A 24,573-nucleotide genomic window follows, 5' to 3' on the forward strand; every position below is an offset into this window, starting at 1 on the left:
ATATATAGCAGACCTGCATATAAAGGAGCTGACTAAACATGTTTATCTTCATAACCTTTGAATTCCTAGATCTCTAAAAATTTTCGACTTATAACTAATTAAAGTCAAGATTTTTCATGACTATGGGCACACACATGACCAAAAGTGGCCATTTACCGGACTCCCTATAAATCTATCCTACGTTCTAACATATTCTCCATTAAAGTGGACTGAAACACAATTATTTCCAATAAGGAATACGAATGGATTGCCTGAATTTCCTTCAATTCTTGTTCTCGGAGCATTGATCGTCGGTTGGCAAGTCGATTTGTAAAATACAGTTCTTTCAAAAAACAAATCTAAAATGAAGCTATGTAAAAGAGAATTGTCAAAGTGAATAGGTATAATGGAATGAGGTATCAAGGTGGTGAAAAGATGATTTAAATAAAATCAATTTTAAGAAAATGGATGCGGGCACCATGTCTTAGAAAGAGTAGCGACTAATCCAATCAAAACAACTAAGAAAAGCAAGCAACGCCACTTCTAAAATGCACATCGTGGCCGGGCTTATGAAACTTTGTATCTCAAAATTTAAATACTCTGATGACGGCTCAGAACGAGCAAAATTTTAGAGCTGAAACATGGGTAGCAAGCTTATTTTGCCTCGAAAGAGTTCTAAACAGGTATCAGGAGACGTTTTCAGACAATATGATATCACCCACTGTGTACAGTTCCCGATGAATTATGACATTGATGTCAATCACAACTCTTTGTAAGACAGGGCCCAGGAAAAGCCAGAAGATTCATCTTTTGATATCTAAACTGCATATTAGAATACATACTGGAACTTAGGACTGGAACTTAGGACTGAAAACCTAAAGTAAAATGGAACTGCAGATGCATTCTTAAGTCTCTAAAATTCTAAAATTGTGACCAATCGGGATATAGAAATATTGAAGATTTGAGTTTCTGCCTGCATTAACCTCCAGGGGCCTTTATCACATTGACATATTCGGAATTCATGACAAAATGACTGGCGATCGGATCCTTTTTTTTCCTATTATGCTAAATGAAAATCCCAATTATCCCTGTTTAACAAAATGTAAGTGCATTTCTAGCCCTAATCAAATTAGGAAAGATAATGGTTTTTCCATGCAGATGCTCAATTAAACATGAGGATTTTCTTCTACAAAGATCTGATTTCAACTGGAGCTGAAGGGAAGTCAAAAATGATTTAGAATCTGATTTAGAACCCCAAAAAGGGTAAACAGTGACGCATTAAGTATTGTGTAACCCGAATACAGCTTTGTGAAAAACTCACCACACCAGATCTACATTTAGTTCTAGATTTGGTCTAATTCTTTCTCAGATAAAGTCTAAATCTATTGCTAAAAAAAAGGAATCTAGGGCAAGTGGTGCACAGGTGTGTCTGTAGGTAATTACATATAACCTCAGATTTTTGCACTGTGGTCTTGTCTCCCTAGCTGTTTGAGGGGGCCCCAAGGCCTGGTTTATTACAGGTTTTCAACATGAACAAAGGTGTTTGCACTAAGGTCCTGTTAATCCTGTTGTGTGTAGGTCTAGGACCTGCATGGAGACCATCTGTGAGTTTCACATGTTAGGACCTACCTAATGCTTTTGCACTCTTGATCCTGTCATCCTACATGTAGGTGTCTCAAGCTCAAAGAAGTGGTCTAAGCCTATCTGTTGATAGGCCCTTATTATCTACATATCCGTGACCTGGAATATCTGTAGTTTAACACATTTCCTTAATCTTTAAGATGTACATGTAAGTTCCAGTCAACCCTGTCGTCTGCAGGGCAATAACTAAATTAAGACCATCTGTAGGCTTCACATGTTACCTATGGTTCTTACGCTGTCCATCTGGTGGAAAACCTGGTCTAAGACTTCCTATAGATTTTACATATTACCTCGATGTCAGGCTAGTATACAGTATGTAGGCCCAAGACCTGGACAGGGGACATCTGTGGGTTTCGCACATTTCCTGACTCTTCCCACTCAAACCCATGTCACGTTGAGAGGCCTTTCCTTAATCTATCAAGTTCATTCTTCTCTTGTTGGTGCCTCTCTGTGAGTTCCTGAAGCCGTGCCATCTCTAAGGCAGTGTTCTCCTCGTGGCTGCTGAAGGTCTCTTCCCTCACGCTAGAGGACCTGGACCCACTCCCGCTGTTCCTGGAGTTGGCCCCGCTGCCATAGAGTCTGTCATGGAGCACCTCGGGCGGTGTTGGTGCAGGAGGCTTCGGGATATGTTTTGCGTATTCCAGGGCCTACAAAAACGATAGTGAAAAAGCAAAAGACTTGTAGCTAGTATTATCGGTGGATTGGCCTTCGCTAAATGGTTTATCTCATTCTCAATAGGCTGATAAAACCTTGTCTCTCAAAATGTTAAAATTTTTAGGACAGAGAAGAAAAAGCTATAGTTTTAAGACATTAGTTTCCCATTCCTTCCTTTAAAATGGAAAGGCTTCTTCCAGCAAGGAATCTGTAACACCTCATACAATGTAGTTGATATATATTCTTTTTGTGTTTACTTGTTTGAAAAGATTGTTGGAAACTGTATACAAATCACAGCTAAAAATAGATGATTATAATATGAAGGGGAAATCCAACATTGGACAATATGGCCATAATAAATTCAAGAATAACTATGAAAAAATATATGAATATATACGTATTAAGATAAAAATAATTTTCTAAAAGTGCATTTATTAGAAGGTCAGATTTCGCCATTAGAAAGGAAAATAGAAACTGCAAAACACAAAAGATAAATGCAAAAAAGACTCCCATTCGTGCAGTTAGTTTCCCCCAAAACACTCATACTGTATATGAAAGTGAAAATATAAAATTCAACCGTCATCCAAACCTGAAACAATTTTAATGGTACCCCCCCAAAAAAAAAACAATCCATCTCACCACTGTCCAACTTTCATTGCAAGATCTGCTCAATATGACATCACATGCCAGCATTATGCAAGTAGTTCTCCCCCCCCAAAAAAAAGTATAAGTCTGACCAAGTACACAATAATGTTACATGTACCTTTATAATTTTTTCTCTCTTTTTAAAAGTTTTAGGAGTAGTTAACCTTCCACTTTCAGGTGTTAATAAGGGTGCTTGATGTTGTAATGGTAGAATTTGGTAGAAATCTCTTCCATGGAAGGTATTGTTTCAATACATGTTATGTATATTGTACATGTAGCAACTGTACTGTATTAAATCCCTTAAATTTGTTTGGGTAGAAATCAGACTGTTCTTCAACACAAGAATTGAAATGTATTAGGTTACAATGTTGACCATCTAGTGGAAATGAAATTTAACACTTTGTTCAACCGCAATTTGGAGTACTGTATGGGCATCATCTTCCTCACAATATATTGACAGAGATTATTAACCTGTTGGAGACTGTAGAATGATTTTGGAATTACATTACACACAATTTGAATATAACACTTCCTCTCCCTTCAGGACAGAGTTATATTTTTCGCAAGGGATTATTCTTTGCCCGAAGCACGCAGCGCTGAGGGGAAAATAAAGCTTCCGAAGGGAGTTGAAATATTATTTGTTAAAAAAGATAGACCAGGCAATAGAGTCTATGTGGATCCGCCATCAGAGATTGTATTCATCATCATTGGCTCTCTGATTAACCCGAAATTCTCGCTGCAGCTCTGATTCATCTCCGCCATAATAGAAAAACTTTGGAAAATACATCAAACGCGTTCTTCATGCAAGCGACGCGTTAACGCTAGCACGTACATCGAATAAACTACCTGATTACGCAACTTGTAAGCAGCAAGTGATGTCACCTTAATGGTGAATATAACACCAACACCGCAATTGACATTACAACGCGCTTAAATTCATTGAGGTGACATCAAAACCTAGAATGATCCTCGCAGCTACATGTATGTTCACGTGATGGCGTATTGACCGATCACTGATTCAAATACACATAGCCTACATGTACATGTATGTTCCCTGTATTAAATATGTAGCTAGTCCTAAAATATACCTCTTTGAGATAATTATAATACAGAAAATTATTATTTGTGTAGACTGTTTAAAGCTAAAACATTATTGAGAGGAAGAGTCCCAGAAGCTGTTTTGCCCCTTTAATTGGTAACATAATTACTGTGGTAGTAGAGTGGTAGGAATGTATTGGGTCATGAATTAGTCAAGTGGGCCTGCAGTGTATATAACAATACTACACTGCTCAAAATGTTGCATTATGGGTAATTAACCTGGCCAGATATGAGTAATTGAGGAATGGAGGTGGTGCTATTAAAGCCTGTTGGTTTTTATAATCTTTAAAGTGAAACAGTAGAGGTTCATATCTAGGAATACGATTTGTCATTTTAAGAAGAGGATTAATTTTGATTAAACAGCAAACACACTCTGTGCATGTTAAAAGCCAGTGCATGTGCCATCCTATTAAAAAAAAATTCAACTGACCACAGATCTGGTGTCCCTGGGCGACTGATCCGGGGGGCTATTATTATTCCTTATTCTGGGAAGGGGGACCGAATCGGCATAGGCTAGCATCTGGAATGGTAGGAACAGGACCACCAATTTCAGTGAGGATTTGAAGATGATTTTGAAAGAGAATAAGGGGGGGGGGGGGAGGGTAAGAAGAGAGGGAAGATAATGCGAATAAGATGTCACAAGATACAAGATGTTTTTATGTTGCTTGCGGCCTACACTGTATAGAGAAAAATGGTCCTCCCAAAAATTGCCTGGTCAAATTTTCTTCATTAAAAAAAACAATTTTGGGTGTGTCCTCTGAGGTGGCTGAATTAAAAAAATAAATAAATAAAAATTGGTAGAGACCTATATACTCTTTCCAATGTATAGTATTATTTAAAGAATATTCTATTCTAAAATGAATCTTTTTGGGGGATCATAATTATCGCAACACAAATTTCTTGGCAAAGCGTTGGTGAGGGTTAGATGTGCAAACATGACCACGTGAGTCCAACACTTTGATATATTCTATGAAAGAATTAATCTCAAAACAAGAAGAAGAAAATGGAAAATGTTGCATGTTCTGCACTCTCACCAGTACACGTCTAAAAACTTGTCAAAATCTTGCGGCTTTGTCACCTAAATGACCCATATGGAAATGAGTTGTTCTGTACGATTACAGTTGGGGTGGGGGTAATACGGTAGGAACAAAGTCAATAGTGGTTAATGCATGCAAAACAGAAACTATAACTACAGTGTATATCATAAACAACGTGGAGAAGGTTTACAGTTCACCATGTGTAATACGAAGAAGGGAAGGAAATACGGGCAGGAAAATTAAAATGGAAAGGCGAGAAAGGATGAAAAGAGGAAATTAGAAGTATTATTTTCTTGAAAATGAGTGAAGTCCTGAAAAGGACTGTAAACCAGATGAGATGAGCTGAATATGGCTTGCATAGCGAAGGTATGAGTAGTAGCAGGATGAAGTGAAGAGAAGATACTTGACATTTTGGGAAGAATGACTGTACGTCTTCTAATTTCCTCTTTTCATCCTTTCTCGCCTTTCCATTTTAATTTCCTTCCCTTCTTCATATAACACATGGTGAATAGTAAACCTCCACATTATAAACTCCTCCATGCAAACCTACAAAGATCATCTATATCACAAATATTGAACAATTTAAGGTCAAACAATTTCAGAATATAGAAAATTAACTAATCATGACCCTAAATCCTAAACTTGGAAGAGTAAAATAACAAGATATGAATTACAAATAAAATTAGACAACCTCCAATAAAGCCAAGTGAGACAGAATATGTGTGACTGTCAGAAATGTGCAGAACAGAATTGCATTAACCCAATCTACAGTAATTTTCTCGTGTATACACGTTCGTGCATTGGGGATATTACAGGCTCAATAAGACTTTTTATTCACAGATTTCAATGAAGGACAAGGAAGTTGTGTTCAATAAAAGTGAGGAAATTATTCGTAAAATTTACAAATTGGCTTTTAGTTCATATTTTAGATTCAAAGTAGCAAAAATATTTCCTATTAAATGTTCTAACAATTTATGGTCCGATGAATGAGCCTTGCAGATTTGAGCTACGTTTCATGGAGACTTGTTATAATGACAAACGCAAGATTTTTATAACAAATTTACTATCAGCCAATCAGATCGAATGATTTCAGTGGCTTTTAACTGTTATTGTAACAAGTTTTATGAAACATTCCCTTGGTTTGATAGGGATCTTACCAGTTCTCTCTTTGAGGTTTCTGTCTGTGGGCTGCCCTTCCCTGGGGTATGACTGGCCTGGGGGGAGGCCCTTATCATCTTCTTGTTCTGTTCCATCACCTGACGAGCGTAATCCCGCTGCCGGGCCACTTTCTCATTCTGCAGGGATGAAAGACATAGAGACATGAAATAATTCCACCAACGCTTTGACTTAAAAATCACTCACAAAGACCATTGTCCATTCCCAGACATCAAATCACCTCCATAGATTGTCTACTCCTTGACATAAAAATACCCTCTCGTCACCTCAGACATCAAATGGCCAACAGATACATGTATTTTTTTTTCTTTGACTACTGTGGCATCTCTTAGCAAATCATTCAGTTGCGCCTTCGACTCTCTTACGCCAAAGGGCAACAATGGCTCGTTACTGATGCTTTGGCGTTTTACCGATGTCGTAAATTTCATAGCAAGGTCATATTGAGGTATTGTGTAATTAATGCCAGAGTAAATGAACAACCCTTAGTGGAAATTTGAATTAAACGTGTTGCAACTCTGTGGACAAGTCTTGAGTTTAAAATTATAAGATCTGGGGTTCAAATGCCACTGCACTACTCGCATCCTTTGACAAGGCATTTATCTAACTTTACCGCTCTCCATGCAGGCGTAGTAAATTGGTTTAGGAAAAGAATTCCTTGAATATTCAAAAGCCCGATAAAGATGACCATGGTGAAGCTGTGGAAATAATAGGCAGTGCTTACAAACAGAAACATTGTATTAAAAGCTATATTAATGTTGCATATCATCATCACCATCATCATTATCTTACCCTGATATTCATAGTTTCCTTGTCCGGCCCCAGACCACCAAACTTGAAATCCTTCTTTAGATTCTGGAAGTCCTTGAGGGTGTACGGTTTATACTGAGGCCCTTGCTTCTGCTTCTGGAGCTTCAGTAGGTAGCCATCAGGGTCACTGGTCCTCAATTCCTTGTCTTCTCCTGCAGGTTTGAAGAGTATAAAACAATTTATATTTTGTGCACTTTGATTATTCCCAGTTATAATATTGGTCTTGTTAACAGATAGGGTACATTTTTTGTAAATCTAGGATTAATTAATTTTTCAGTACTTACTTGATATCTTATGTTTTCCATGAATATCGAAGTATATTTTGAAGCCAGCCCTCTATAGAAGAGTGGTATGAAACTTTCGTTTACACTAGGGTTAAACCCAAGTTCAATCAGAATACCAGCCGATATGAGTCTTTTCTCAGTTCAGTTCTACTTTATTTCATTACTTCAACCTCAATTTGAATCCAAACACTGACCCTCTCGAACCACTAATTTACATGTAGGTTGAGTTGTCAGTGTATTATTCCCCATCCCACTTGAATGAAAAGTGTGACTTGCAAAGACATGTACGCCCATGACGTACATCTGTAAACTGTACAAGTTGCCAGTATAAAATATAATGCCACTTTGTACCAGAGATCAAAGGGCAACGTCATCCCAACAAATGTTGATTCAAATACAAAATTTAATATGACTAATTCCTTATTTTAGATGTGATTTTCATTTTAAGTTTAAAGTGTTATGCTAGTTTGATTTTTCACTTCCTATTCGATTAACTTGTTTTTTTTTTGTTGGAATGGACTTGCCTTTCATGATGACTTAAAATCAACCGTGAACTCACCACTTGTTCTCCCAGAGTTCTGTATGTCAGGAAGCACTTGGAAAGGACTTGTCCTGGATGGCATAGGATGGGTGTAAGCCATCCTTTGTCTTGGACTTGTCTGGGTGGCTTCATAGCTTCCTCGAGGATCCACAGAAAACGGACCTCCCATTCCAGGTTGATTTGCATTCTGCATGGCATTCATTCTTGCATAGGCGTTTGCACGATCTGCAGACCAGCTGTAGGGTTGACCATTAAGCTGGTTAAGATTGGTGTCAGGAGTGGGATAGCCACCTTGGTATGTGTTTCCACCTCCATAGTTACCAGGTAGGGACCCATTCCGCATGGGTGGTGGAGGCCCTTGTCCTTGGGGATAGATGTTTGGATCTGACATACCTCGAGCTAACATGATCATCTGCTGTTCGCGAATAACTGCCTGTGCCCATTGGTCATTTGATCGGCTGGTTGCACTTCCATGTGGTGTCCACCCAGTTGAGGACTCCTGGCCATCATCCAGAGAGCTTTCCCTGGAGATCTGTGGCAGAGGTTGCCTAGGGTTCATTGGTGACCTTAAACCCTTCTTCTGCTGGAAACCCTCTGTGTACTTTTTATTTGGAGGATCCCGTCTCAATTTGGCTGATGTTTTATTGATGTCAATGAAGTTGTGTTTAGGTTTGGGCTGTTGCCTTCTGGGACCTGGATGTTTCCTTTCTGATTGCCCAGATGTGTCTCGCTCATGTGGGTAAGGGTCTTCCATGTCTTGTACCGGAATTGGCCTACCCGGACTAGCAAATGGACCTTGCGGATTCGGTTGATATTGGTATTGCAGTCCAGAATGCGGGTGCTGAGGCATTTGTTGTTGAAACGGTCCTTGTTGCATGGGATCCTGCATTTGTGGGTGATGTTGTGGGTATTGCTGTTGGCCAGGGTAATTTGGCATCATCTGTTGAGGTATTTGCTGGTTCATTCCAGGACTCATCAATGGATCCACAAACTGTGGCTGAAGAGGGGCCGCAAACTGTTGGCCTTGGTTTGGGTAGCCAGGTTGTCCCATGACAGGTTGCCAATGTGCCTGTGGATTACCCTGGTAGTTTCCTGGGATTGGCTGAGCATATGCACCTGCAGGAAATGGCATTTGACCCTGCTGATTATATCCAGGAGGAGGTTGATGCCCTGGACCCTGCTGTTGAAAAGGAGCAACCCTCACTTGTCCAAATGGTCTTGTTTCTCCTGTATGCCTTGGGGACTGAAGCGGACTTTGGTACGGCAGTGTGTTGTAATTATTCCCTGTGATGTGTTCATCTGACGTCTGAATGGCACTTTCACTGTCCATTGTCTGAATAGAAACTTCTTGAACAGGACTCTTTAACTCAGATTCTTCAACATCTTCAGGTGTTGGTACATGTAGATCATCTAAGCCTGTTTGGAGGCAAGCAGATTTCACAGGCCTTTCTCTTGAAGACTCAACTTGTGCCACAGGTGGGAGTGTGGAATCTAAGTTTCCCTCCTGCTGGGTTTCAACTGGAGAAATTTCAATCTCATCCTCAATGGGAGAAACTTGTCTATCTACCAACTTTCTTCCAGGGATCCTGGATCCTTCTCTACCAGATTTCTGTCCTGATCCATTCCTGGTGCTGTAACCACTACCATACCTTGAAGAGTCAGCTGCAGACACTTCCCTTGTCTGCTGCTTTCCACTTGAAGATTTCTTGTTTGATTTCTGTCGAGGTGGAGAAGGCTTAATTCTATACATTATCCTTAAATCTGGCGTTTCGGGAGTTTGTGGGGCAAAGAGTGGTCTACCAAGTTGATCAATAGGACTTCCTTTCTCATCTACGAAGTGAAGATCTTCATCATCGCTGTCATCTGATATGTATTCCACCCTAACTTTTTCTCCGCTCTTTAATTTCACTTTCTCTACTTGCTCATTCCTTGGTTTGGCGGTAGGGTTAACAGTTGAAGTGTTTGAAATGGATGGATTCACAGGCTGGTTGAAGACACCAGCTTGGTGCATGTCAGACCAGAACTGCTTATTTTCCTCCATCTCTGATCGCTGCCCTGGGGTCATGAAATCTCTTGGGCTAGGTTTTTTCCCAGTAGAATCAACTTGCCCAGCAGCCTTTGCGGCATTTGGCGAAGATGCATTTTGTCGCAGAGGTCCAGGAGGGGGTTTCAAGGAAAGCGTATCATTGCTACCTGCATTGAGAGACTCCACTGTTTGCGCTTTTTCTGAGCCAGACAGTGCTCTTCTGAACTTACTTGATCCATTTCTTGCTCCATGCCCTCTGCTTGGACTGTTCCCGAGTTCTTCCTTCGAACTTTCATCATTTATATCTGAATTATTCATAGCTTTGCGCGAATATCTAGGAATGTTAATATCATTAGATCCTCTGCGACCATTCTCCCTTCTACTCTCATTGTTTCTCGAGGACTGGTCCCTGGGACCTCCTGAACCATCTCTAGACCTCAATGATCCATTCATGTTAGCTGACTGAGCTTGTGGTGAAGCAGGAGACACTCTATCATTAGGTGCCTGTCTTGATCTTCCACTGGAAGTCTGCCGAGATCTGTCATTTGATGACTGTCTTGTCCTGCTACGTTGTGACTCTTTTGACACTGATTCCCTTTCTCTAGAACTATCTCTCGATCTAACAGGAGTACGATTCCTGGAGGTTGTCCGGTGCCCTGGACTTGAAAGAACACCTGTAGGATCACGCTGCCTACTGCTGCTCCGCCTGCTATTCAAATTACCATGACCAGAATGTACTGACCCTCCAGAAGGGGGCCTCTCATGAGGCCCATTAGCATTGTTATTTGAATTGGAAAGTGAAGGCTTTGGAAGGACAGGCGATTGTTCTCTAGACTCCAGATTCCTTATATGACTAAGTACAGGTGGCTTTTCTGAATTCTGTTCATCATCATCAGGATAACTCTCTCCAAATTGATCCCCTCTTAAAGCCACTGGACTTCCTTGTCCTCCATCATCATCATCATAATCATGTTCTAGTGGAGTTGTATCACGGTCACTGACAAATGGCCTTACTCCATTCTGTGATCCACTATTATGGTTTTCACCAATGCCATCATCAGATTCACCATCATTACCATCCAATGTCCTATTTCTATTTAGAGTTTCATACTGTTGCTCTGAAGGTGGCCTTTCTGAAACAGGTCCTGCATCATCCCTAAATGTTTCCTCTTTATTTTGATTATTTAATTTATCACTTCCTTCATGGAATGGATCTGCACTTCTGTCATCAACTTCATCTTCTGGCTGCAATGGTTGTGACAAAGATGGGAACTGTTCAGCAGGTTCTCCAGGATCATTCTCATCAGGAATATTTTGGTTGACAGGTGTCGGGAAGCTATCAGATGCATCTCCATCAAACTGATCTTGATCTACCTCTCCAAGGCTGATAGGGTTGGAGTCATTGAGGTTGTCCAGCTCTGCTTCATCCCGATCTGTTTCCAAGGAATCTCTTACAAAATCATTTTCTTCTTCATCATCCTCAAAGTGAGGGTCATTACTCACTCCCACATCTGGAGCACTGTCATTATTTCCATGCTCAATGTCATCACCTTGATGAACAGGATAGTCTTCATTTTCTGCTCTGTGGTCAGATTGACCTTGATGATTAGGTGCCTCCGCTTCAAGAGAGTCTGCAAGGAAGTTTTCGTCTTCATCATCATCATTTACAGGAACCTCTGCTTCCAAATGATTTTCTTCCTCATTTCCATGATCATCATGACCATCATTAAGTTCTTCGCTAGAATCAATGTCATCCTCATTCACATCATTATCAACACTTTTCTTTTTCCTCCTGGAGTCATATTCGCCTTCCCGAATCTCCCCATATGGAAGGTCCTCCTTGATTTCAATAGAATCCCTTGGAGTGTCATCCAAGCTATCCTTTAACAACACACCCTCAGGTTCAATTCCTAGATCTGCAAAGGACTTCTTCACCCTCTCCTTGAGTTCCTCCTGGTATTTGGCTTCCTCCCTAAGATTTGCCGGTGATGCTCTTTCATCTATCGGGGAGTCATCCAACTGCCGGCTCTCAACGGAAGACGGACTGTCAGCAGTCCTGAGGTTCAAATCGTCGTCAGGCATCATTTCGCCTCTTCCGTCCCCCGAGGCATCAGCAGGATCATCCTCAAGAAGATGAAGATTGTGGGCTGTGATTTTCCCAGACGATGACGCCATCGGCATCCATTCTCATTGCGGTCCTCAGAATGTGTGTGGCACTGTTGGTAGCATACAGTATATCTGCAGGAAGAAAATAGAAGAAAAAAACATATAGCAAAATAATATAAAGCAAAAAAATGACACAAATTTGAGCTTCTTTATTTCCAAATTGACCAGTAACAAAACGCCACATTGCTACATGAATGTTAAACTATCCTAAAAACTAAAGTTTTACTGTTATCCAATTGCTAGATCTTTTAGTAGTCTTTAGTCAGGATTTAATAGCCCATTGTAAAGCAACAAGAACAATCAATGGACAGTTACTACTTTAGTAATTAAACAAATCTAAGTAATAAATATTGCATAATGTTTGACTACATGTTGTCTGAATTTCCAGATGAAAAGCCTCAATTTTTTTCTAATTAAAAAAAAATTCAACCTGTCAACAATATAGTAATAACAAGAATAATTTTAATAACAGTTGTCATATCGTTTAGGCCACTTTCTGGAATTGAAAGAAAATACATGTATCTACATGTAAAGAATTCAAAATTCTTTTCCCTACTGGCTCAGAAGATACTGTACAATAGCCAAGCTTTCTGTCCTCAAGTGTATATACATTGCTGTTATTTTTTGTATTTTGTCTCACATTTGAAATGTTCCAAATAAATAAATGATCATAGTAATAATGATGATAATAATGATGATTATGATAATGATAATAATAATAATGGTGATAATAATGATACTGATAAAATCAACAACAATAATTCAACAATAATAATAATGATAAGTTAAAAAAATAACACAAAAAAAGTAAAATAAACAATTTCGCCTGCAATGCAGCATTATTAATGATTATAAATTCATCAAATGAATTCAATAAAATCTTGAAGGAACAAGGGTACGCATCCACATTCCTGTACACCCCCTCCACGCCCTACAATAAAGCTGAAGTCAAAAAACATCAATAGATTTTCGGACAAGCCCTAAGAGGTCCAGTTTACACAATCGGCTTATAACTAGCGCGCAATCAATAAATCCTTTCATAGAAACCGATCAATATCTCCAAGGATTTCAAGACAAAACCTCTAACAGCAATTTACAAGTGCATGTAGTGCATCCAACGCAGATGTACAATCCTACATACATGTCATGTCACAGCTTTTCTGGAAGCTGCATTATCAAAATGCTGACTGGGCTAAGAACATGTATGTGGTATGTACATGTAGCTTCGTCTACATCCAGAATGTACATGTAAACCATTTTGTCTCATCACCATTTGTCTATTTTTTTAAGGCTCTGCCCATTTCTCTAATAATCAATTGGTCTGACATCCCTTTATAATGATTTACAATGTACATGTATACAGTGTAAATTAGACTCTGGGACTATTCGGCAAAAAAGATTCAATTCATTCATATGGGGGAGAACCATAAAATGCCTGAGAGTAAAAACATATTATGCAGATTTAGATACATGTGGTGACACGACATTTGTTCCTTCGACAATTACTCCGGTCTTAATATCTCAGAGGGCATTGGGTTAGTTTTATAACCCTATCTAGGCCGGGGTATTTTGGGAGTTCCTAAGATCTCGGCCATCGACCGCGCGATCGCGCCGAAAATTGGCACGCGGGTTGCCTGGGACATAATCTACAAGATTGTATAGTAATTTATTTCACGCGAATCACTATTAGGTGATTATGCCAATTTATGCATAATTAGTATGCAAAATCATACTTTTTCCTCTAACTCCCTAAATAAAGCTCCAAATGTACTAATTTTGGTATACAAAGTCTTTGTGGTGTCCTTAGCAAGTGTACATGTACAGTGTACATGAAAAAATTGTGATATCAAATCATTTTCTTATGTATTATATTGTTTTTTGCAATTTCTTATGTATTTCCCTGGTTTTTTTTACCTTTTGTTTTTCATTGTTTTTTCAATGAAATTTGTTGGGGACTCTTCTGTAATTATAAAAAGCATAAAATGAATACATTTAGACTAGCAAAACTAAAAATAATCATACATTTATGAATTTTGGTTGAAAACACAATTTGCATTGACTTTGTACACAAAATCACATTTTTGAGCAATTTTCGGTCTGACATACACTTACACAATGTTGCATAATTTCGGAACCACGTACCCGGGTGACGCAAAATTGGTCTCAAAAGTTGCGCAAGACTTGAAAGTAAAAAGTCAGTGAGCGGCGCGGTCAAAAAATTTCGCACGGCGAAAATATTGCATGATTTGTTGAGGGAGGGGGGGCCTCCCCCCCCCCCCCCCCCCCCCCCCGGCCTAGATAGGAAAGAGTTCCTATTCATTTTTATTTACTTATTCATTTATTTATTTTTATTCTATTTTTTTGCGGGCGGGTATTTGTTTTTATACTTCATTTGGTTTATAAGGAATTTCGCTATATATGCATACAATTGGAATTCGCTTGTTGTTTAGGGCTTACAATAAAACTCCAATTTATGCGATTCAATACATGTATAGCAGCAGTGCTGACTTTGAAAATGATAGAAAATAATTATCCATAAAAAACGCCATTCATGAATTATATAACAATATACTACTAAGTTCATTGACCTTATTTGACCTTGTTCATATGACCTGAAACTCACACAGGATGCTCAGTGATAAATATACTTCATTACTCATTATAAATGTCCAAGTTTTATGGACTAGATCCATAAACTTTCAAAGTTACGATGGTAATTCAACAATAACCCTACATGACCAAAGTCCATTGACCCTAAATGACCTTTGACCTTGGTGATGTGACCTGAAAATTGCACAGGATGTTCAGTGATACTTGATTATAATATTTCTAAGTTTTATGAACTAGCTTCATAAAAAATTCAGTTATGTAGGCCTAATGTACGATGGAAATTCAACAAATACCCCCAACATTCCCAAAAGTTCATTGACCCTAAATGACCTTTTACATGTACCTTTAAATAGTCATGTGACCTGAAACTCAGGCAGGATGTTCAGTAATTACTTAATCATCCTTTATGTGTAAGTTTATGTGTAAGTTCCTTGACCCTAAATGACCTTTGACCTTGGTCATCTGACCTGAAACCGTGGAAGAAGTTCAATAATACTTGATTATCCTTATGTCCGAGTTTCATGAACTACATGTACATGTAGGTCCATATGCTTTCTATGTTATTAAGTCACTTCAAAAACTTACATTTCCGCCGCCGCTGTCAGAAAAGCAGCGCCTACATGTTGTCTCACTCTGCGATGGAGACGAGACAAAAATCTTTGGTTTTTACAAGTATGTATATGGGCTAATACTCAGTTCCAGCACAGCATGGTTTCAACTGTATGGCTAGAAATAAGCACAATAGAATTGCGCCAGCATTTTTCTTGACAAACTTTAAAGCCCAGATAGGAGCATAAGCCATGATAGCCATCTGTAAAAAAAAAGTATAAATGTAGACCTAGTTCGGAAGTTCCTTTAAAAACAATAATAGGCCTAAATAAATCAACTTGGCAGCGTGAAAAATTAAGATTTAGATAATCATTTTTACAAAAATGCAAAATGATTTTAATATTAATAATATTAATTCAATATGCTATTCCCATAACAATATCTTATTTTTTTTTACCATTTCTGCCAGCAGGAAATGATTTTGGGCAAGCCCAAGAACTCGCCTGCTTTCAGCTTTACTTCATACACCCTGTACAGTAATCTTTGGTGGGATTAGAAATGCCCAAATGTTTAATTTTTCAAATTACAATTTAAGAAAACTTTGTCTGCTAAGTTTATAGGAGGTCCTTTTCTTAGACTTGCCCTTTGCCAAACCTTCTTTATGTGAAGTAGTTTTCCTGACAGAAATAGACCTATTTATCGGTCTAAATCTAAACTAGACCCTATATCTTGTTTGTGATTTGATTGGTTAATCAATTTTGTGATAATTTTTGTTTACATTGTGAAAGTGGAAGAGTGGTCTTGATGGGACTTGAAGAGCTGCAAAATGTGGGGGTAGGCCTGGACAGACCAATTCCTCATTTGACTAATCAAACCTAGACTGATTTTTTTCAAACATTTTCTAAATTTATTTTGTCCTCCTCTTACACAGACGGATGACAGCCATTGGGATCGCAATGGTGGAGCAAGCAAAATTTAGGAGTTATCGAGGACGGGTAGAGCCTCCTTCTTAACGAATCGCTTTCAGAGGGTGGTCATCAATGGTATCCCTTCTGAATGGACATCTGTCCTGAGCGGAGCCCCGCAAGGGACCGTTCTCGGCCCCCATCTTTTCTTGATGTTTATCAACGACATCCATGAAAACGTCTCCAGTACAACGCGTCTATTTGCAGATGACTGCCTTGTGTATAACACCATCAAGTCGCCTGGTGATTTTGCAAATGGACTTGAATAAGATGGTTGACTGGTCCCAAGCTTGGGGGATGAGGTTTATTCCATCAAAATGTAATACCATGAGGATCACTCGGAAGAGGAAGCCTGACCCTACAATGATGGGAAATAGACTGGAAGAAAAAGAGAACGTCCAGTACTTGGGAATCCAGCTCCAGCGCGACCTTCGCTGGAACAAACAAACACAACATGCTACGACAAAAGCAACAAGGGTACTGAACTTCATTAATAGAAATTTCTACCATTGTGCCCCCTCCATCAAAGAAAAGTTATACACTTCCCTCGTTAGACCCCACCTTGAGTACGCTGTTGCATCATGGGACCCCTACACAAAGAAGAATATACATGTAGATAGTATAGAGAGAGTCCAAAACAGAGCGGCTAGATTTGTCTCTAACACATACGGACGTGACACTAGCATCAGTGCCATTCTTAAGGACTTAGAGTGGGCCCCACTCCGTGAAAGAAGGAAGTGTCATCGCCTTACTTGCCTGTACAAAATCCTGAATGGCCAACTGGACATAGATTATGAAAACTAAATCAAGCCCCAGCCATCAAGGGGCAGAAGAGGACACACTCAACAATTCTGACAGCAGTACACAAACTCAGACTCATTTGCCAATTCCTTCTTCATCCGAGCTCAGAGATGCTAACTGATAGCTCAAAAAAATCCTGAAAACCCAGGCCGGGGGTCCAGGGGCCCGCCCAGGGCCCCTGGCGGGGTCAAGGGCGAAGCCCCCTGAAGCTGGAACGTTTTCTTATTCTTTAGAGGGCTGAAATCATTAATCTACAGTAGTACATAACAAATAATTAATGACATAATAAACTTCATATCATAGGCAAGAAAGGTGCTCAAAAAAAAAAATCATGTAACCCGTACTCATTACGGTACGGGTTAACCTGCTGCGGGTTAATATGCTGCGGCCAATGGGTGCGACTCGGGACGGGTGTATGTAGCAGCTGGGGTGCCCTTTTTCACTCACTGTACTCATCAACAAGACAATCCTATACTATTGAAAATCCATAAATCACAATTTCTATCAAAATGATGGAATCCCGCGGCAGACAACCAATCACTCACGCAGCAGCAGGCAATTGCAGCCACACCGGGCCGTGCTTCGAGCGGTTCTACCGGGCGATCGCCCGACTGGGATAGCGCTGACACCCGTATCCCTGCAGGGTATAGGGCGGCGTTTGCAACTGCTACAATGTATTGCTCGCGCGTACCGTGCAAGTACAGTACCAGCTAAACTTCATGCTGCGCACAACGCTAATAATTTTCCGTCTGCGCAAATTGGCCATCCAAAATTGAAATTGCGCTCTCCGTAGCGAACTCCGTGACAAGATTTGGAGGGGAAATTTTTACGGATTTCACTTTGACAATCGATTTTTTTTCCGGAATATTTTTCAGCAAAGGAAAAAATCCGGAATTCCGGAAAAATCCGGAAAATTAGCAACTCTGTGAGCTATCAAACAATGGAATGGCCTTCTACCAGAAACTGTTGAACAGCCATCAATAGCAACCTTCAAAAATGCTCTTACTAAAGACCCAATAATTCACAAAATCTAGACCACACTCTCCGGCACACCTCCAGTTAAAACTCTTCTTGGAGTATTTCGGAGGAACGTCATACCAAGTACCAAGTAAAAGCACATGCATAAACAAGTCCCGAATGCGGGTGCTTCTGGCTGAAAATCAAGTTGCATATTAAAGATTTTTCTTGTTTTTTAATTGCGTTTGAATTGCAACTCTTTCTTTAGACCAAAGCTTCGGTCTCTGTTTTGTTGGTTGTTCAGCTGAACTCTGTTGGCTTCACTCACCAAATACAGAGACCGAAGTTCTAGTACGATCTGTACAGGGGACTCAATGGCCATATGAAACTACTTTACATGTATGTACTAAGTTTGGATAAAACAGGGACTGAGGGAGGTGAAGTTGCACAACAGCCGAGGTAAGTCACTGTTTTTGTTCCATTTAACTTGATTTTTCCCTGTTTTTTGGCAATTAATGCCAAGAGGGAATATTAATTTGCATTTCGGTCGCGTTAATCTTCAAAAGTTTGATTCATTAAAGACAAAAATTGAAGAGCCCCGACGGGGGATTTGCATTGTAAGTCAAAAATTCAAATAACTCCTCGAAACAGATGGCTGCCAGCTGTCTACTCAGTTTTCTGAATCGCACTCACACGTATTATATATCGAGAGGATAGTAGTATTACTAATACTAACCTTGCACCATGAACCGCATTTCGCAGTGGATTTCTAACTAGTGGGTCGCACGTGCTGTGACCCCACTTCTGGTGCCCACAACACACAACTTCTTTTAAAGGTCAAGTCCACCTCAGATAAATGTAGATTTGAATCAATAGAGAAAAATTAGACGAGCACAATGCTGAAAATTTCATCAAAATCAGATGTACCCCCCAAAAAAAAAAATTAGAAACTTATGACATTTCAAAATTTCGCTTATTTTCAACAATTTTCAACAGCAATATGAGCGAGCCAGTTACATCCAAATGAGAGAGTTGATGATGTCAGTCAGTCACTCACTCACTATTTCTTTTGCTTTTTATTGTTTGAATTATACAACATTTCAATTTTTACAAATTTGACGATTAGGACCTCCTTGCCTGAAGCACAAAATGTTAAAATAATGGAATTCCACATGTTCAGGGAGGAATGAAACTTCATTTCACATGACAATGACGAGAAAATAAAAATACTTCATATTTCATATAATAAAATACACAAGAAATAGTAAGAGAGTGATGTCACCAGTTCCTCATTTACATACCAACAGAGATGTGCATATAGCCATAGGCCTAGGTGTTTTGTGAAATGAAGCGAAACTTTAAAATACGATAACTTTCTTGTACATCCAATTTTGATGAACTTTTCAGTGTTATGCTTGCTGAATTTTTCTCTTTTTATTCAAATCAAGTTTTCGTTGGGGTGGACTTGTCCTTTAAGTTCTATGGCTTAATTTTTTTTTGCGCAGCAGTATGTAATGTGCGGTGCCTGTGGTAATGAACCCTGGCCTTGAGTCGAGAGCACTCAGTCAATGAACAAGGTTATGATATAACCTTGGTCTCACTTATATCTCCATGTGTGGCAAAATAAGGGTGGCAATGTTTGGCTTATTTTCTCTTTTTCTTTGGGGCAAATGCTTGATTTTTTACACTGAAAGTTTCCAATACACCTAATATTCATACAACTTCACTGACTCTTATTAAAATTTCATTCTTTAAATTATTTTTTTCTTAATTAAAAATAGAGATCAAAAAATGAAAATTTTCTTGCCATATTACTTTGCACCAATAGAGGGCGTACAAAAAAATATGCCCAAAATTCAAGTTTTTGAGCGCTCTGTTGAATACAAAAATTATTCCCAAGTTACTAGTGGTGAACAAGTGCTTGATAGCACCCATGGGTTCAAAGCATCTCGCGTGCGAAGGAATATCAGTCGTATGCCCGCGACACACACGACACTTAAACTTTTCTGGGCTAGGCACATAAAATATTACTTAAAATTTTATATATCACATTCTGCTATGACATTTACCGAATCATTTAGATCCTTCCGTGACTTCTTGAAGTTTCTTTTAAAAAACATGTATATTTTCTTGATCTTTAGTGAAGATTTTACAGAGATGAAAACTGCTCAGCGCTGATATAAATTTTCGCCTAAAGAGGGCGCGCGATTTATATTCATATCAAAGACACGACAGGGAAAGACTAGGCACCTACACTACTTCTACATGCAAATCGACGCAAGGCATTACGCGAAGTCCGTGAAGTGTCCAATCTTTTCATTGTATAGACTTTGGGATACCGTATACGTATTATTGATATTCGTGTGTGTGTGTGTATTTGAGTTTTGACAGACGTGTATCAATCAGATATGATTATTTACGTCTGGGACCGACCTTTAACGTCACCATCCGAAAGACGTGACCAGGGCTCGAACTTCGAACCTCTGCATCAGTTTGTAACTTCCCCACAGCTTGGATTACAGGCGCACGCCACAACGCCCAGTTAAAGCTTGTACCGCTGGTTTCTTTCCAGGCACGTATATTATTTTTTTTTTTTATTAGTTATCTTTTTAAATTCATTGCAAATAAGTGTTATCATCACAAACAATAATCGTTAATTATGTTTTTGAAAGTATTTCATTTATTGGTGCCCATAATTAGTAAATTAATCATAAGGATTGCGCATTCAAAGAATTTAGATACATCATACAGTTATAAAATTACTGAGGAGCTGAATCAAGGTTGTGAAATTATTATATTAGCACCACCAACGGGCTTCCTTGTATTTCTGTGGAAGAGACAAGCGAAGTCACTTTCGAGGCCGAGGTACGGTAAGAGAAATTTGCTTTTTTTAATAATTATTATTTTCATAGGCCTATTTCTTTAATCAATTGCTACATTTGTACTTACCGGCAAGAGCCCCAGTGCATAGCGAGGAGTTTCGGCAAATATTACTTCAGCAATGAAGCGATGTTTGCCGACTACTTCGAAATCCAGGGTCAAGCACGGTCTATCGAGGTTAGTACATATACTAACCTCGTACAATGTGTGAGTGCTTGAGAGATGAGTCTGCATCGCATCGCCATCAGCCTAGCCTAGGCTAATTAAGTATCGGGGCCCGTTCCCCGCCAAATTAAAAAAAACATGGAATGGCCAGTATCTCTCTCCCAAATCAGTCACATGTGCATGTGACTGATTTGGTCTTTCACTTTTTCGTTCTCACAAAATCTTACTGACCTCCGCTCGTGCTCCTCCCTCGCCTTCGCCTTCAGTGGTGGAGCTCCTCGAGTCGAGACACCGCGGCGCGACAGCGGGAGCCCCCGTCCTCGGCGGCGGCTTTGCACTTGCAGCTGCCGCGGCGAAGCCACCGCACAGGCATAGCAGATAGCGCAGTCAACATAACTGACTACCCTCCGATTATACGCTAATTTGTCATGAAAAACAAAGACATGAATTTATATTGAAACCTTACCATCACTGCAATCCAGTACATATCTCCAAAATGCTACATCCTAATCGAAACATGACTCCTTTATGTATTATCATCCATTTTCACATCGACTTTTTCAGAGTGAAACCATTCCCATCATGCCTTACGATGTTGTTGTCACTTCATTAACATATTGTTGTTAGGCAACTTTGACCCCGCCCATTGAAACATGACAGGAAGTTTTAGGACGTAGTCGCCCTGCGATTACTCTACCCAAAAATTTATCGCCCTTGCAAATGACGGTCAAAACACTGGCGTATAGATCTATCAATAGGGTGGATTGGGGAACGCCTCTCCAAAAATAAGTTTCACAACAAACAAAGCAAAGGTAATGGATATTATTTTCCGAATATTGTGTCAAAAACTATTGAAAAAAATAATATTTGAGGTAGTTTGCTCACTCACCTCGTTCTCTCGCATCTTTTAGAACTTTTGTTCCAACTTTTGTTCCATCCGCCATATCTAACCCCTCAAAATTTTCAGCTTATAATTCCCTTAATTTTAACAATATTGTAAAAGTCTCAAAATCATTCATGAAAATCATACACAATGAGTCGCGCCAAGCATATTGCCACTCTTTTACCACTTTAAAAAATACACTCGGCCTAAATATTCTGGCAACTTTTTGCGCGGCAACGTCTTCAAATTCTCTCGGCCTATACTTGACAGCTATCTCCAACATAATTGAGACTTTAAAACGACAGACAGTGACAGTGCGTGTGTAAGCATGCGCGTGTCGCTACAATGTTTCGCCAAAATATCTCTACACTTTTTGTTTGGGTGAGTCAAACGATATTGACGAGGATAATACAAATCTAAATCAGATCATTTTCGGGAGTTCTGAATCTGAAAGGCCATGAAGTAGATATTTCTCTAAATATCTAATTGTCATCATTTTCACAACTTTCACTCCGCTGTTCGTGTTTTGATTCAGTGCCCTTATAATTATCATTCCATTCCATGTTATAGGGATTGTCTATGGCGAAAAACGATAAAAATGCCAAAATCTCTGACATCCGATTTGTTTTCCCTTGTTCCTTATAAATGTAGCCATTAGAATCGAAAGATTAATGAATAGGCCTATAAAGTATCTACATTTAGAGTTTTGCATTAAACCTATTTTGTCAATTATTTATCTATTCAAGGAAATATATACCTTTGCATTTCATTGTGTTTTCATATATTTTGTCTTAATATTATGAAGATCGTTGTTTAAAATTTGTCTTGAAAGAAACTCAGTAGCTCTCAATCAATCAATTATCGATAAATCAGTTAATGAATCACATTTTGAGGACGGGTTATACTGAAAAGGGAGTAAAACCTAAATTCCTCTGCTCACGTACCTTTATTTGGTTGGTGATCGATCGACATGCAGTGGAGTAATTATGAGCCAAAATAAAGTTGCGAGCGAGCAAGCAAAAATTTCGACATATTTTGTACAAAAATCAAAATTCTGTGATATAGATATTGACATAATACTGTTGGGAAAATTATACAACATTCCACCTTTCTCTTTCCTTAGGGTTAGGGGGGTTCTCCATCTGTAGGCCTACGCTACCGGTTGATGATATAAATTTGTACTTAAGTGTTATTCACATTTGGAGTGAGGAGATTAACGGCCTTTTCACACGTGAATCTTGAATCATCATTGTAATAATGATTGCTATTGAATCGTGACTGTGATTAGCTTTCGTGATTCTAATCATGTTCTAGTTTGGGTTCACACTTGCTTAATAGCCTTATTTACAATGGAATCATCATTCAAATTACAATTTTTTTTACCGTGTGAAAGGGAGCTAAGCGATTTTGATCTTGATGCCACGTTTTATCGGTCTTGGCCTTGCATGGCTAAAATCCGAGTCACTACTTATTGGAAAGTTCTCCGATGGCCTCGTAACACCCGGTTTCAACTCCATTCATGTCGACTGCATAAACAGCACCAATTAAATAAACAGGGAACACACATACACATCCACGGACCCCGCATGCTGATACATACCTAGCTAAAACAAAAAAAAACGCACACTAATCACCATCCTTCTATCACCCCAAACCATCATTAAAAGTTCACATCCATCACGAAGACAACCATCACCATCATCATCTTCATCATGATTATCATTATCGCAACAATGCATCATCGACCTCCCTATTATCATCATGATCATCTTTACCACCACCATATCATCATCATCATCAACATCATTATCATGATGGTAATCATCGCCATCATTATCACCATCACACTGTCAGAAAATTTATCCTTAAAATAAAAGAAGTTCCTGCAGCAGAGTCTCGAGTACACCTGTAATCTTACCAGATTGCGTAATCTTACAGAAAATTGGCATTTGGAGCATGGAATATTACACATTTCCTAACATCCTTTCCCCCTTTTAAAACCTGTTCTGTTAAATTGCATTAAAAAATCCTGTTTTATGAATTTATAGAATGATTCTGTTATTGCTTTCTGCAAAATCTTTTTTTTCTGTAAAATCACTTTATTTTTAACAATACACCATCAGAACCACCACCACAACCACCAACATCATTATCATCACTGTCATCATCACCACCATCACCAACATCATCTTCAAAGCCATCACCACAGCCTCTTTTATCTGCATCATCGTCATCTTTAATGATACATGTAATTCTGTCAATCATCTGCATGCTACATCTTGGTACACATCAAGAGATACAGATTTACTACTCCGGAAACGCTGAAAAAGATAGATTTGCTTAATCAAATTTAATAATGTAATCAAAGGAAATACTTCATACCATGACCACCATGATCAGGGTTTAAGCAATGAACAAATAGAAAATACAATAGAATAATAATATGATAATGTGATAATCACCCTTTACACGATTTCTTTTATACTTAGCTTCTTAAACCTTAATTCATCAATTCGAACAGGACAAGATAGAGATTGAAAGAGAATTTAAGGGGACGTTATCAATTGAAGCAACACACCGTCTCGAATCTATTACCAAGAACACAGTGAGTGTCACACAGTGTGTCACGCAATGTGTTTATGATGCGTTCACTGTGTGTGTGTTTTGCTCATGTGTTCAAAATGTGTTCATGGTGTGTTCATATGGTGT

At 39.0% G+C, this 24,573-nt stretch overlaps 1 protein-coding gene across 4 annotated transcripts; it reads right to left on the bottom strand.

The window, feature by feature from the left end:
• Window positions 1–838: 838 nt before the first annotated feature.
• LOC121419948 (serine/arginine repetitive matrix protein 2-like) lies at window positions 839–21,586 on the bottom strand. Of its 4 annotated transcripts, XM_041614440.1 has the most exons (7): window positions 21,448–21,586; window positions 9,181–12,126; window positions 7,881–9,144; window positions 7,020–7,189; window positions 6,212–6,349; window positions 4,448–4,537; window positions 839–2,267 (listed from the first exon to the last, which is right to left on the bottom strand). In XM_041614440.1, exons 2-7 carry the CDS (start codon window positions 12,067–12,069, stop codon window positions 2,010–2,012), a joined length of 4,809 nt encoding a protein of 1,602 aa, XP_041470374.1. In that variant the 5' UTR covers window positions 12,070–12,126; window positions 21,448–21,586; the 3' UTR covers window positions 839–2,009. The 4 variants fall into 4 exon arrangements, with proteins under 4 accessions (XP_041470374.1, XP_041470373.1, XP_041470375.1 ...); XM_041614439.1 differs by having other exon boundaries at window positions 7,881–12,126; XM_041614442.1 differs by lacking the exon at window positions 4,448–4,537 and adding an exon at window positions 5,052–5,124 and having other exon boundaries at window positions 2,180–2,267; window positions 7,881–12,126.
• Window positions 21,587–24,573: the final 2,987 nt, after the last annotated feature.

Source organism: Lytechinus variegatus, chromosome 8 (assembly GCF_018143015.1).
Source record: "Lytechinus variegatus isolate NC3 chromosome 8, Lvar_3.0, whole genome shotgun sequence".
In the NCBI taxonomy this organism is placed as follows: domain Eukaryota; kingdom Metazoa; phylum Echinodermata; class Echinoidea; order Temnopleuroida; family Toxopneustidae; genus Lytechinus; species Lytechinus variegatus.

Excerpts from the sequence above, each read along its gene's own strand:
- LOC121419948 (XM_041614439.1), bottom strand. The coding sequence starts at position 12,069 with ATGCCGATGGCGTCATCGTCTGGGAAAATCACAGCCCACAATCTTCAT. Across the intron at positions 7,190-7,880 it reads GAACTCTGGGAGAACAAGTG|GAGAAGACAAGGAATTGAGG; the intron begins GTGAGTTCACGG and ends TCAAACCTGCAG. Across the intron at positions 6,350-7,019 it reads AGGAAACTATGAATATCAGG|AATGAGAAAGTGGCCCGGCA; the intron begins GTAAGATAATGA and ends TCATCCCTGCAG.